This window comes from Benincasa hispida, chromosome 12, assembly GCF_027475165.1.
Source record: "Benincasa hispida cultivar pf3 chromosome 12, pf3_genome.v1.1, whole genome shotgun sequence".
Taxonomy (NCBI): domain Eukaryota; kingdom Viridiplantae; phylum Streptophyta; class Magnoliopsida; order Cucurbitales; family Cucurbitaceae; genus Benincasa; species Benincasa hispida.
The window spans coordinates 33,085,664-33,100,340 of NC_143489.1; the positions used below are offsets into that span (position 1 = coordinate 33,085,664).

Sequence of the window (14,677 nt, forward strand, 5' to 3'; positions counted from 1 at the left end):
ATATAAATATACAAACCCTAATTTGAATTTAAACTATTCAAAATCAAACCCTAAATTCAATTTGAACATTTCAAATTATAATTCAATTTGAATTCTTCAATTTGAAATCATTCTAAATTCACTCAATTTACTAATTCAAGGTGTTCATGTTTTACGAGCTAGTAGACGGACCTTATGGACCTACAGATCATGCGCTCTAAATTAATTGGCTAAAAGTACCCCCATTTCGGGTATCTCATACCGATTGGGGATTTCAAATAAGTCAAGTTGGCTGGGGCTTGATTTTGATAATATTAGAATGTGAAATCCGGATTTCTATTTTCCTTACTTAAGCAAGTGATAAAAGGAATTAACTAAGTGAAAGTTAAATCCTAAGTTAAGGGGAAGGAAATTTCTAAGTGTTAAGTAGATTTTTTTTAATAAATTAAGTTGAGCTTTAATTGGTAAAATTGTAATGAAATTTGTATAATAAATAGGTTGTTGAAAATAGTTAGTATAAAATGGTGAAGAAGGGATGGGGATTTGAAAAGAAAAATATGGAATTGAGTTGGGAAAGTTGGGGAAAAATAATAAGTAGGTTGAGCTAGTGTGGAATAATATGGAGTTGAGTTTGTGAAATTTCGGCTAAGTATAGAGAAGTTATGTGAAATGCGTTATGACTGAAGGACTGAGAAAAATATGGAATTTATGTGAAATGCAAAAAATATGGGAAATTACTTTGGAAAAATTTGGAAAATCCGTGTAAAAGTATCATCAAAGTGGTGAGCAAACGTGTATGGAGAACAACGTTCGTAGTAGCTAAGAGCGAGATCGTTGAGAGTGAGATCAGCAAGATCATTGAGAGCGAGATCAGCGAGATCGTTGAGAGTGAGATCATTGAGATCGAGACCATCGAGATTGGAGAGGAAATGGGAGAGAGCGAGATTGGATAGAAGATGGGAGAGAGCGAGACCAGCGAGAAAGCTAGAGAGAGCGAGAGTGGAGAGAAAAGTTAAAGCTGGAGAGAACGAGAGGGAGAGCGAGATTGGAGAGAGCAAGACCAGCGAGATTGCTGGAGAGAGCGAGAGTGAAGAGAGCGAGACTAGCGAGAAAGTGGGAGAGAGTGACACTGCCGAGAGTGAAGAGAGCGACACTGTCGAGAGCGAAAAGAGCGAGAGCGCCTATGCGTTAGCCTTGCTTTGTCCGATTCGAACGTCACGCCCACGCCTCGCCTATGCATTGAACGGCCGAGCAAGCTTCTGGGCGATGTATTTGGATGCGTTGGGGTGGATTATGCATTTAAAACCCCTAATTTGAATACAAACAAAGCTTAAAGACGTCAGAGCAAACGTCAATTAAAATCTAGGTGCCCGATTAAGAGAAATTCTTAAACCCTAAGAAATTGTGTTGGATGCGTTTGGGAAGAACACATTGAACCAATGTGAAGTCAGCATACGTTGATAAAGGGAGGATTAAACATTTGGCCATGCAGCCAAGTAGGTGTTGTCAATCCCACGAGCAATTTGAATGCCTATAAATATGGAGTTGGGATTTCATTTTCAAATCACACAAAAATCATAAATTTCGTAGAGAAAGTAGAGGGCAGTGAGGGTTCAGAGGAATGTGTCAACTTTGGACGAGGAGATCTTCCAATATACTCGTGCGTTTGGAGTGATTCTAAAGCCATCTGAAATCTCTAAAAGTCTAGTTTTCAGAGTAGGGCTACCAGAGGAAAAGGCTCAAAGGAACTGGGCTGGAGGTTGAGAAGAAGGTAGAAGGGTCAGACTGTCGAATCAGTCTGAGCCAGTCTTGAAGATTTTGAGATTTCGGCCAAACCACGAGGAATTCTGAACTGAAAGTTTAGGGTATGATTCCTAAGATATTTTAGAATAAGTTTGTAGAAGGAAATATTTCCAAATAAGGTTTGAAACTATAAGTAATCTAAGTTATAAGTTGAATCTGGATTCTAGGGGTGAAAAAGGGACTTGAGGAGATTTCGGCCAAACCACGAGGAATTCTCACCCCGTTTTCAAATTTTTTTTGTTTCCCCCCCCTAGGTAGCGGTAAATCCTCTGAAGATAGCTCAGTATCTGCTCTGCCACTAAAGGACCAAAAGACTAGTAACCGTTTGCTAGGTGGTTACTGTTAATATTGTACACATGTTACTATTGTTCATATAGGGACTAGGGTTTGTGGATTTTGGGACTTGTAAATCTAATGTTGTAAATACTCTAAACATATTAAGTTTCTAAGTTAATAAATTGTGGGTCTACAGCCGTCTCGTTGCATATAATTTGTATTTGGTATTAGAGTTATTCCGCAAGAGTTTTTAGGCAGTAAGTGTCAGCCTAAGGGTTGGTAACTGCTGCAATCACACCCTTCTCTAGGCTAAGAGGGTGATCTGGGGTGGGGTGTGACATAGAAAGTCTTCGAGAATCTTTCTAGGAGATAGGACGACTTCTGCTTGTTCTTGTCGCTTGGCGCTCTTTAGAACGAAATAATCAGTATTCGTTAACTATCGAGTCACATCATTATAGCTTGATAGTTACAATCTTCTCACTGTAGATATATTTGTGTCCACTTGATTTAACCATAATCAATAAGTCGATCCTTCATAGGTTATTCGTAATAACGATTGGGTCAAATGTTGTTTTACCCCCAAAATTACGTCTTGCTCCTTAAGTTCCACTGATCCTCTAATGAACAATTGGATTGTGATCCAATCACTAAACTGGATCCCTGTCGAGCCAATGAAAGGATGGACACCCATTGTTCAAGACCTGGATTCAGTACTTAAGAGAACAACCTTCCTCTTATCCCTAAATCGGGTAAGCGTGAATTTCGGCTTGCACCCTATGTCTCCAACTATCTACTCGGTCTTACCCCTAAAATGGGAGGCTTATTGAGCCGGCGCTGTTGAGCCAACCCTCACCTAAGCAAATCTAAGGATAATTCCGAATAAATAGGAGTTCATAGTTAGCTCAGGATTAAGATCATGTTACCTAGGTCATCTAAGCAAAATAGTAAATCTTAAATAGTAAACAACGTATAAAGTAAGAGTGACTTATTTTGTGGTCCCATCTTATGCAAACTCATTGCATAGGACGCCCACACTTCTCATGTCAGTACATGAACGAATCAGGATTACTTCATTTGTAGTACCTTACAACAGATTGTAACAACTATAGAGTGGGCCACATCCAATATCTTTACCAGAATAAGACACCCAACCTTATTAATATACTATAGATCGTTTTGGCTATTTACTCGAACTTGATCCATCTTTATGTCTCTACATAAAGTTCAAGTATTCATATAACAGCCATGAATCTTAGTTTTTAGATTTAGCCTTTTATAAGTGCAATTTATAATTTCAATAACAACTTTATTAAAGCAATGTAGAATAACATCTTTATTGATAATAGAATATGTTTAGCTCTACAAACTGCAAGTTTTAGGACATACAACCCAACAATGCTAAGGTTTTATCTTTACTGAAGTGTTCGGCTAAACCACCCGAATGGGCTTTTTTTAGAAGTGACTCTCTAAGTGAAGTGTGTGGGATGCATAGAGTGTCATTTTTTTTAAAAAAAAAGCCATAAAAAAATATGAAAGTTTCTAGCTGAAAGATAATTTGAACAATCATACCAAATGTCTTAATTCAGGTAAATGGTTAAAAGCTACAATTCACCTTGAAGTAAAGTTAGAAGTGTACCTTTTCGACTTAAGGCATCCACAACTTTCTTGACATTACCGGGAGTGTGTTTGATGAAAAAATCAAATCGTTGGAGGAATTGGAGCCATCTAGCATGCATGCGACTGATAGATTTATTAGAATGCAAAAATTTTAAAGGAAAATGGCCAGTTAATAAAATAAATTCTTTCCCAAGGAGATAATGTTCCCATTGTTTTAAGGCTCGGACAAGGGCATAAAGTTCTTGTTCATATGTTGACCAATTTTGTCGAGGAGAACTCAATTTTTCGCTAAAAGACTCTATAGGGTGTTTATCTTAACTAAGTACTGCTCCTATTCCCACACCTAAAGCGTCTACAGACACTTCAAAAGGTTTTTGAAAATTTGGAAACCCAAGAATTGGAGTTGTATTTAAAGCTTTCTTGAGTTCATCAAAACTTGCACTTTACTCCTTACCCAAAGCAAAAGAAATGTGAGCTTTTAAACAAGCAGAGAGAAGATTAGCTGTATGCCGAAATTTCGTAAGAATTTTCTATAAAGTGATGCTAAACCTAAAAAAATTTGAATCTCCTTAATGGATTTAGGTTGAGGCCAATCAAGAATTGATTTAATTTTCTTTGGATCTACACTAACTCCTTTACAACTTATTGAGAACCCTAAAAAAAAGTTGATTTTTAAGGAAAGATTTTTTTTTTTTTTTTAAAAAAATTTATGTATAGGGTATTTTCTTTTAAAATAGTAAAGATAATATGCAAGTGTTCAAGATGAGATTCATAAGAACAACTATAAATTAAGATGTCATCGGAGTGAACAACTACAAATTTATTAAGATAAGGCAATAAAATTTGATTCATTAAGCGCATAAAGGTACTAGGGGCATTAGAAAGGCTAAAGGGCATGACTAACCATTCGAAAAGTCCTTCATTTGTTTTGAAGGCAATTTTCCACTCATTTTCGGGCCTTATTCTAATTTGGTGATATCCACTTCTAAGATCTATTTTAGAAAAAGTGGATACTCCCCCTAATTGATCTAGAAGGTCCAACAATCTAGGGATAGAGAACCTATATTTGATGGTTATCTTGTTAATTGCCCTACTATCAACACAAAGTCACCATGAACCATCTTTCTTGGGTGCAAGCAATGCCGAGACAGCACATGGGCCAAGACTAGGCTGTATATGCCCTTTATCTAAGAGATTTTGGTTCTTATAAAATAGAGGGGAATTTTTCTAATGAATGAGAAATGTGTGGATCTAGATGGTCAATATTGGATGATTCAAAAGGATCTTGCTTTACTATAAAGGCTAAAAGAGATTGTTCTTTAGAGTGCAAAAGATCATTGCCTTGAGATAATAGAACAAGTTGTTTAGTTGAGGAAGAAGGTACCTTATTTGTGGTGACTTACTTACCGACAGGAAGGAGGACCACCTTTTTTTCCATCCAAATAAATTCGTATGTATTATCTCGTTCGTTGTGAAGTCTATTGTCACATTTCCATGGTTGACCTAAGAGGACATGACAGACGTCCATTTCAAGAACATCATACACAATTTGATCTTGATATACATTACTGATGGACAGGGGTACTGTGAAAATCTCCTTGACGGTTGTTTCTCCTTTTTTAGTAATCCAATTTACCTTATAAGTATTGGGGTGTGGTTCAACTGTAAGGTTAAGGGCAAAAACTAGCTTCTTGGAGACAATATTCTCTGTGCTTCCACTGTCTATAATTATTTGACAAACTCTTCCATTAATGTGCATCTTGTGCGGAAAAGAGCATACCTTTGGGAATGGTTTTCTGCCTTAAGAGTTATCAAGACTCGTTGAAGAACACAAGAAAGTTGGTCGTCGTCATCTGGTTGTACCATTGTAGGGTCATCTAAGTTGTCCTCATCACAGTTAGCTTTATCAAAGGCATCTTCTTCTTGAATGACTAAAGTTCTTCGTTGAGGGCACTCATTGGACAAGTGGCCTCGTTGCCCATATGGAAAGCATTTGCCTAGTGTTGGCCTTTGATAAGGATTCGAGTTCCTCTTGAGGGTGATGCTTTTAGTCCCTCGGCCATTTGAGGTTTTAGGAGGAACCTCATCCTTCTTGGTTTTCTGGTTTGTTATTGCCTTCGAAGCATTCAGCTGTGGTTGATCAGTGGTTGCTCTTTTGAAAGATTGTTACTGCCTTTCCCAAGGTTGTCTTCTTTGATAGGTCTTTGTTGGTTTTAGCTCGATGCTTTCTTCAATTGTTGTTGCAAGAGTGATGGCATTCGCAAAATATGCTACCGGGCATAACTTGACAACTTCTTGAATCTCTTCTCGAAGGCCAAGAATGAATCTTGAAACCAATTGTTGTTCTGATTCAGGAAGGTTATTCCGAGCACCAAGTCTATGAAATTCTTCCGTGTAATCAAGATAGATCGATCCCCTTGCTTACAATGTTGATATTAGTTGTAAAGTCTTTGTTGATAGTTTAAGGGAAGGAACCTTTTCTTCATTAATTTCAAGAGTTTCGACCAAGATTTGATTGGAGATTTACCATAGTAACGGCGATTGGTTTCAAGTTGATCCCACCAAGCCGATGCACCTCTTTGAAATTTTAAGGCTACAAGTTTCTTTCTTGTCATCCAGAATGTTAGCATATTCAATGAAGTTTTCTACCTTTGAAGCCCAATTAAGAAATTCTTCTACGTCCAACTGTCCATTAAACTAGGGAGGTCGATTTTCATCTTGTACTCGATACTACTATAATGAACTAGTTATCCTCCACAGTGAAAGCTCATTCTTTCTTGTAAGCCACCCAAGTAGCTCTCTCCTTCACTCGAAGAATCAGAATCTTGCAACATACAACTTCCTCTATGAAGTTCTTGAGGTCTGAATCTTGCTTGGTATAGGTTTCTTGGAGCTGCATTTTTGTTTTGTCTGGTTTCTTGATGAAATACTTCGTTAATCTTGATCTTTCCGTAGTTTCTTTGTGGTTATTGTTTATCAAGAATGGTCACTTCTTCACCTTTCACCTTATTCATACCAAAATCTTGAGGTTTTTGGATCCGGATTCTACCTTTGTTTGGTATTTCCACATATTTTTGACTGTCCCCTCCAATTTGAATGTTCATTTGGCTAAGAACTTAAGCTAACATGGATCGTAACTCAACCATTTCACTTCTCATTTTGATGATAGACTTCTCCATTGTTAACAAACGAGCTTCGACAGCTTTGGTTGAAAAGGATGTTTCCGCGTCCATTTCAGATTGAGATTCAAGAAGAGTTCGCGTTGGATCGACGCTCTGATACCAGCTGACGTATTGCTTCAAGACTTCAAGAATACTTCTTTTATTAATGATTAGAAATGAAGGCACGAAGGCCTATTTATATACATTAGATGGTTGTTAACCTAGGGAGCCGGTCAACCTAAGGAAGATACCTGTTAAAGAAGGTAATAAACCGCTTCTATTACAGCTGGTTGTTACAATAGGTTAAAGCGTCAAGAAACAATTAATTCAATTCTAACAACAATTTAAATTCAACTACAACTAGTCAACAATACAACTACATCAATTTTCAAATGTCGATTTTACAAAATAGACAATTAGACTAAAATGCATGAATGATTCTTAAAGTAAATTCTAATTAAGAGTCTAAATTGATTTATTTTATGAATCTTTAGGGGTTTAATTGGTATAATTGTGAGTTTCATACCAATTTTTCAAAATAAGTGGGATGTAATAGATGATATAAATTGATACCCTTAGAAAATTTTGGCATTTAAATTGATACAAACTCTAATAAATTTTAGTATTTAAATTGCTACAAACTCTAAATTTAGGAGTACAAATTGATATTATCCCTATCTAGTTAAAAGAGGATCTCTCTCCACATTTTTAAAAAAAAAAAAAAAAAAAAAAAGTTGAAATTTCTACTTCTTCAACAAATACTAATTAATGGAAGAAAGACGCATGTGCCATAATATGACATTTGGAATAGAATGTTTGCAAGACAGGACAAGGATTACTCCATCTCCATCTCCCATTTCATTCTCAAGTTTAGTGGGTTAAAATAATTTCCTTTTTTTTAAGTTAAAAAATCAATTAAATTATACTAAACATCTTCAAAATGTTTTGATTAAATATTTTATTAATTTAAGACAAGGATTAGTCTTAGTGATGGGTTGCATGGTCTTACCAAACCTAAGCTTATTTTCTCCCACTCAAAAAGGTGGGATTAATGATATATTTAGGCATAGAAGACTTCAATTTTGTCTCTGATATTATGTAAAGAATAGATAGTCATGTTTAAATAGGATTTAGAAGATTAATATTACAGATAAATTGTTGATATCAATTAACTGGCCTAGTGCATGAATGCCAAGAAATATAGAAGAATTGGCTCAAATTCTACAAGGTCCCTTACATATAAGATATTTTAATACATGATCTCACTTCCTTAATGTTTCCTTTTCCCAAAATGCTGATAGGAAAATTATTCTTTATTCCATTTAAAAACACTACCATAAAGATTTTCTCAAACACTGAGCCTTAAAAATTAGAATAATAACAATAAACTAATAAACCAACAGAGATTGTTACTAATCCATTCCATACTTCAGCACATAACATCAAATTTTTGCCAAATTGCAAAATAAAAATGAATTTAAAGTTTAAAGAGAAAAGAAAGAGACATTGGGGGAGTATATAATTTATATACAATAGATCATAATAATAACTCAAGTTACATCACCTACTTCCTTCATACTTAAAAGGGTTGTTTGAGCCAGGAGTTGAGAAATAGAGAGTTGTGAACTCCACTCCTGTTTAGTCCAAGAATTTTGTAGGTCCACAACTAAAAAACATCAATTTTATATCTTAAAAACTTCTTACATTTTGGATCCCAGAAATTCACAACTATCCCAAACTTCATAACTTCATCCCTTGTCCCAAATGCTCCCTAAGAAGCCTTTTTTGGCCGGTAGCGTTTGGCGCAGACAATATAAACCAACAAGTTCAAGAAGCTCAGTCCAGCCAACAGCCAGAAGAAGAAATCCAAATGGCCCTCATTTAAGTTATCTGGTATCCATCCAGGCTGCCCATTTCTTGTTGTCAAGTAAGTGACAATGGTTAGAATGAAGGAACTGAGGTAATTCCCCAAAGCAGTGGTCAATAGAGACAATGCACTACACAAACTTCTCATGGCATCTGGAGATTGATCATAGAAAAACTCAAGCTGTCCAATGAATGTGAATACTTCTGCTGCACCCAGCAAGAAATATTGTGGTATTTGCCAAAGTATGCTTAGTGGTACAGCCTCTGGTTTATGCACTAAATCGAGTTCTCTTGCAAGTTCCAGTCGTTTGATCTCTACCATGGCTGCAGCTGACATGCATAAAACCGATATGAACAGGCCGATACCCATCCGCTGTATTTCGGTGAATCCCCTCTCCTTTCCTGTGACTTTTCTTGCAATTGGGACTATGAATCTATCATACACAGGTACCCAGAAAATAACACTTACTACATCGAAGGTCGAGAGAGAGGCTGGAGGAATACGGAAAGAACCAATGGTCTTGTTCAGCATTGTCCCTTGTTCCACAAATAATGTTGACATTTGGGCGTATACAGCAGCAAAGACGATTCCAGTAGCCCATATTGGGAACATTCGGATAAGAATCTTAAATTCCTCGACCTGAGTTACTGTGCATAGCCTCCAGGGATCGGAGAAGTCCCCGCTTTTCAACTCAGCATCAGAGATGACAGCCGCTTTATCAAGGCATCTGCAGCATTAAAAACAAAAAGTTTGGGCTGAACTTCTTCTGGGAATAACTCATTTTTCATGCAAATGTAATCATTGAGAGTCGGGTTGGAATTACTTTTCAAATGCTTAAAAACCATTTTTTAGAACTTGAAACCACTTTTTAAAGCATTTAGAATATCATTCATTCCAATCAAGTCATAAGTCGTGTATTTGCACAGTCTCCTTATTCAATCACAATCAAGTTTTCACACCATATGCCAAGTAAAACATCATTTAATTGCAAGGTTTACTACAGACAAAATGATGTTGCTTCTTGCAAAGAAAGGTCAGCACAGAGAGTAATAACTAGTATTATTTTGAAGGTCATAGTGCAGCAGTAAGGTTGCTAATTATCAACCAGATATTCACGTGATTAGAACAGATTCAAAATATGCATAAATTCTAACATGCCTCTGTACCACAACACATATACCTGATGGATTAAACCAGCAAATCTACTAAAAAACTAATGCCGATTACTGCTATCACAAAATATCATTTGGAGATCCCACTAACATGATCTCAGAAATTTCTTGGTAATTGGAAAGAGGAGAAAGATTGGTCCTCACCCCTATACATGCACATAAATGGTGAAAGAATAACAGCGCTTTACTGCATCAGTTAATCCATAATTGGCAAATCAAATTTTCACGTGAATTAGACTTCCCCACAATAATAAGAAGTCTGCCTAATAAAGGATTAAGATTAAATATTTTGGAATGCAGATAGAGATTATATATCAGCCAGTGAAGAAAGTTACCTCAGTTCATCACTGTGTTCCAGCTTGCGACTTCCTTCAATGGCAGAACTTTTGTCTCGCACCTCATACAGAAGATTACTGTCAGCAGGAACCCTTAGATCTCGCTTATGAAAGGATGCAACCAAAACCTGGCACATTCTTGTAATTGGGCTTCCTCCCGGTTTCTGAAATCTGTAGAGCTTTGTGCCAGAAAAGAAACTTATAATAGCAAGGCCCATAAATAATGCAGGGATGCCAAACCCTAGACCCCACCCGGCATTGTCTTGTATCCAAACCAGGAAACTACTCGATATAAGAGCACCAATATTGATTGAAAAGTAAAACCAGTTGAAAAATGAGCCCTTTTTAACCCTTTCAGCAGGATCAGTATCATCAAACTGATCTGCTCCAAATGATGACACACACGGTTTGATTCCACCTGTCCCAAGGGCAATCAAATAGAGTCCAAGGAAAAATACCATATACTGAGCAGCAGAAGCTGGGGGACACATAAACCCGACACATTCAGCAGGCTTTAGAGCAGGAACAGATGCAGAGAGAGTTAATGTACACATTCCCTGTAGAGAAAAACCTGCATCTTTAGTTGCACTCTGAAAAGATAATATTTGAGACTAGCATGCAGGTAAAAGAAATGGGTGCATGCTATGCAACAAAATATAGTACACATGATCCACAAATAACCTCCCTAGAGTACTTTTCACAAGTCATATTACTTGATAAACTGTTTATTGCGCTATGGAAGGCAACTATCTTGTGTTATCAATATTCTTACATTTTAAACTTAACATTACAGGATTTGGAAAGACAGAAAAACAAGAGAATAAGATCATAATTCAAAATAACTTTTTTAGGAAAAGTATGGGGAAAAAGTGTTAACCAGTTCATTCAAGAGGGCCTAAAGTTGCAAAGGAGTCTATCAAAAAAGAACATCATGACACTATTCACTATAATCTGCAAAAGAACACAAATATAAAAAAAATGCCAGGGAAGGGGGGATGGCGAATCCACTTCACATGAGACATACGATAAAGTAAATTGTTGAAAAAGCAGCAATTGTCCAATATCTTCCCCAGTATGCATCTGCCAGTATAGCTCCAATGAGGGGTGTAAGATAACAAGTTCCTTGCCAAGTAGTGACGTTTCTAGCAGCTGATACATTTCCTTGATGTAGTTTATTTGTAAGATAAGTAACAAGGTTAGTTGAAATCCCATAGTAGGCCAATCGCTCACAGCCTTCATTCCCTGTACGAAAAAGGGGCATGAAATGTCAAGTAAAGAATAAAAAAGAAAAGACAGTTTAAACTTTAAACTTCTCAAGGATTGAAATACAATAAAAAAAAGGGGGGAAACGTTTAGAAAAATGCATTACATTTGCATCTCCAATGGGGAAGAGCACAAAAATTTCTTAGAGGAAGAATGACCCTAGATTATATATAGATCATAACAGTTGAAGTTTAAATCGTTAAGTCCAAGTTGAGTTACTAGTTTATGCTAATTATGCCAACGCACAAAAGAAGTACCTAGAATGAATGGGCATGCTTTCCAGTTTCCTGTATTTTGCTTGAGGACAGGATTCCCATGGAAGTCAACTGAGCCATCACCTGTATACAGTCCATTGCTTTCATTCTACAGAAGGAAATCAAAAGTTAAGCATTTGTAGGTGTTGACCCCAGCAGTGTAGCAAAGTAAGATAAATAACATGACCACCCTTATATATATATATATATTATCTTTTTTTTCCCCAAATTATTATTACTTTTATTAATTTATGAAGTGTGAACCTAGAAATAAAAGAATACAAGGAGACACAAACAACTAACCCCAAACAAAAGTTGCCAAACTAAAACCAAAACGGAATCCAATGAAGCAAAATAGGACCTAAAACGTAATTACAAAAAACTTGACATCTGAAGCCGAAAGAGAGACATGGACCCTAATAAGTGCACACATATCCTCCTTGGTTCTCCCTCTGTAACCCTCTATTACATTTTTTTTTTGCTCCTCAACCAAATACCTCATAAGAACACTTCACAAACCCCCACAACCCTTATAAGTCTCTTGTATGAAAATTATTAACATGACACATGTAATATGACGTGTTAAGAGAAAAATGTAAAGAAAATTCCTTTAGAATATATATGTAATTATAATGCCTATATATTATATATGTCAATCACGAGGTGGACTAGAAACTGGCTAACATACTCATTCCTTCAGTCTTGGAATGAGCAATCCAAAAACAGTTGATGCTTGGTGCCAACATATGAGGAAATTGACGAGTGTGGTTAAGTCTTATCCCCATACCCGGAGTAGTACTCTATAAAGCCATTGTTGTTGCTTATTGCTTTCTAGTCTACTACAATCTTACGAAAACCTTTTCTCTAAACCCGTTTTCTAAAACCGTTTTCCCTAAAACGGGGGTGGAGGTTGCAAGAGGCACTCGGTGTGCCATCGGCAGTCCGTAATCGAGTTGGCTGGCTTGTTCGTGAGCGGGAACAAGTGCCGCACAATCGCTAAGAGAAGCTTCCGAAAGAGCGATTGTGACAGTATGTTGTTGAGTTTCTCATTCCTTATCCAAAAATCTGAACACCAATATCTAATTATCCCAATCCCTTCCCCTTTAACCTAACAATGGCCACTCAGCCACACAACCGGAGAAAATCCTTCTACTTAACCAAAACATCATGTTTTAACACACAATATCCAGCCTGCTTCGAAGGTACAGTCACAAGAAAAAACTCAAAAGGACTTTTGGTTAGAGTAACAATGAACTCGAGTAATGGGTGTGCGTATACTTGCACAAATCGCCTCTCATGTGTCTCATTTGCTTTTCTAATTTCAACAACTTTCCTTGGAAAAAAAATGAATGAATGCGCCTACAAAAAAACTAAGCCCACAAAAAAAAAAAAAAAAAAAAAAAAAACCTCTCGTGTGTTCATATGGCCTCACAAATGAGTAACCATCCAAATTATCTATTGCAAATCAATTACAGGGGAAAATAAACTCTCCCATAATCATGCTAAATTAAAGAAGCCTTAATACGGGCGGGAAAAAGAAAGGCGCAGGAGGTAAACAAATGGTCATCAGCCTTCACAAACCCAATTCCAAATAAATAAAACGCTTCAGTATTATAAAGAATTGACTGTATATAACGAAATAAACGGCTTCCACAATACTCATCATTTAGGAAGAAGATTAAACCAAAAAATATGAAATCAATTTCATACCCAATGAGCATATCAGAATAGATTATTAAACCGTTTCTTAGAAAGCGTCATCAAGGCATCCAAGTGCTTAAATTGTCAATTTAATAACACAAACGATTAATTCGGTAAAAAGGTTATCCATGTTCTTTTCATATATATCCTCTAGATTTTCGTCTAAAAACTCTAACGAACAGGGGAAAGAAAATATCAAATCCGGGATGAAAAGTTCAAATGGGTTCGAGATTCAAGTGATTTACACCCTTTGACCATTCGATTAGCGGAAACAGTCCAATTCCGAAAATTCCGAGGGATAGAGATTAAACCTGCAAAAGACCCTCCTCCAAGATTGCTCGGTCGTCCTCCTGAGAACCCATTGCGCTATTTCTCCGATCAGAAAGAATACAATAATAAGAAAGATAATTTGGAGAAGCAAAGTGAGTCCTATAAATATAAATATCAACACATGGGCGATGACCCAATGAATCATTATAATTGAAATGAAAATTTTAAAAGAAAAACTATGGATCATGCAAGTCAAAAACGAAAATGAAAATCTACTTAAAAAAATGAAAATGATAAAAAAAAAAATAGAGAAATTTTCACAAACAAAAAAAATTATGAAGAAATAGCAAAAGAATATATTATTAAATATTGGTATACTTTTAACATCTATTAGTGATAAATTTGTAACAGTTTCTATCATTTTGATAGATTTTTATTAACGGTTATATACGTGATACACATTCACAATTATAATTAAATATTTCTTATTTATATAAATATTTTCTCTTATTTTTATATTTTTAAAAACCTCCAAAAATGAAACTCACATATTCTTTTCCTACGATGTTTCGGAATTTAAAAAACCTAGTCTCTACTTTTCTTTAATACTTACTTTTACTTATTTTTTTTAAAAAAATAATTTTTTTTTAGAATATTTAGTTTACTTTTCAAGATTTTGAAAAGTAATTATATTAACTATTGTATTATTTTGTCTTTTGATATATATTAATTATAGGCCTCTTGGTGTTAACACATTCATATGTAAGTTGAATTATGCTCATTTATTGACATGATATACTATCTTATCTTTTAGATTAATTAAAAATAGTAATAGTCATAAATGTATACTTAATGCACTTTCAAAATATATTTTGAGAAAAAAATCTTTTAGAAATAAAAATTATAAAAAGGATGTATAAACCTTATTGCATCTCTTAGATATTTTTTATGACTTTAATACAATAAGTATCGGACTCAG

At 35.7% G+C, this 14,677-nt stretch overlaps 1 protein-coding gene across 1 annotated transcript; it reads right to left on the reverse strand.

Annotated features, from left to right (window-relative positions):
• Positions 1-8,342: 8,342 nt before the first annotated feature.
• On the reverse strand, positions 8,343-13,897 carry LOC120067748 (protein NRT1/ PTR FAMILY 8.3). Its single transcript, XM_039019310.2, has 5 exons — positions 13,740-13,897; positions 11,731-11,836; positions 11,235-11,452; positions 10,211-10,767; positions 8,343-9,430 (listed from the first exon to the last, which is right to left on the reverse strand). The coding sequence occupies exons 1-5, from the start codon at positions 13,788-13,790 to the stop codon at positions 8,608-8,610; spliced, it is 1,755 nt and encodes a 584-aa protein (XP_038875238.1). The 5' UTR covers positions 13,791-13,897; the 3' UTR covers positions 8,343-8,607.
• Positions 13,898-14,677: the final 780 nt, after the last annotated feature.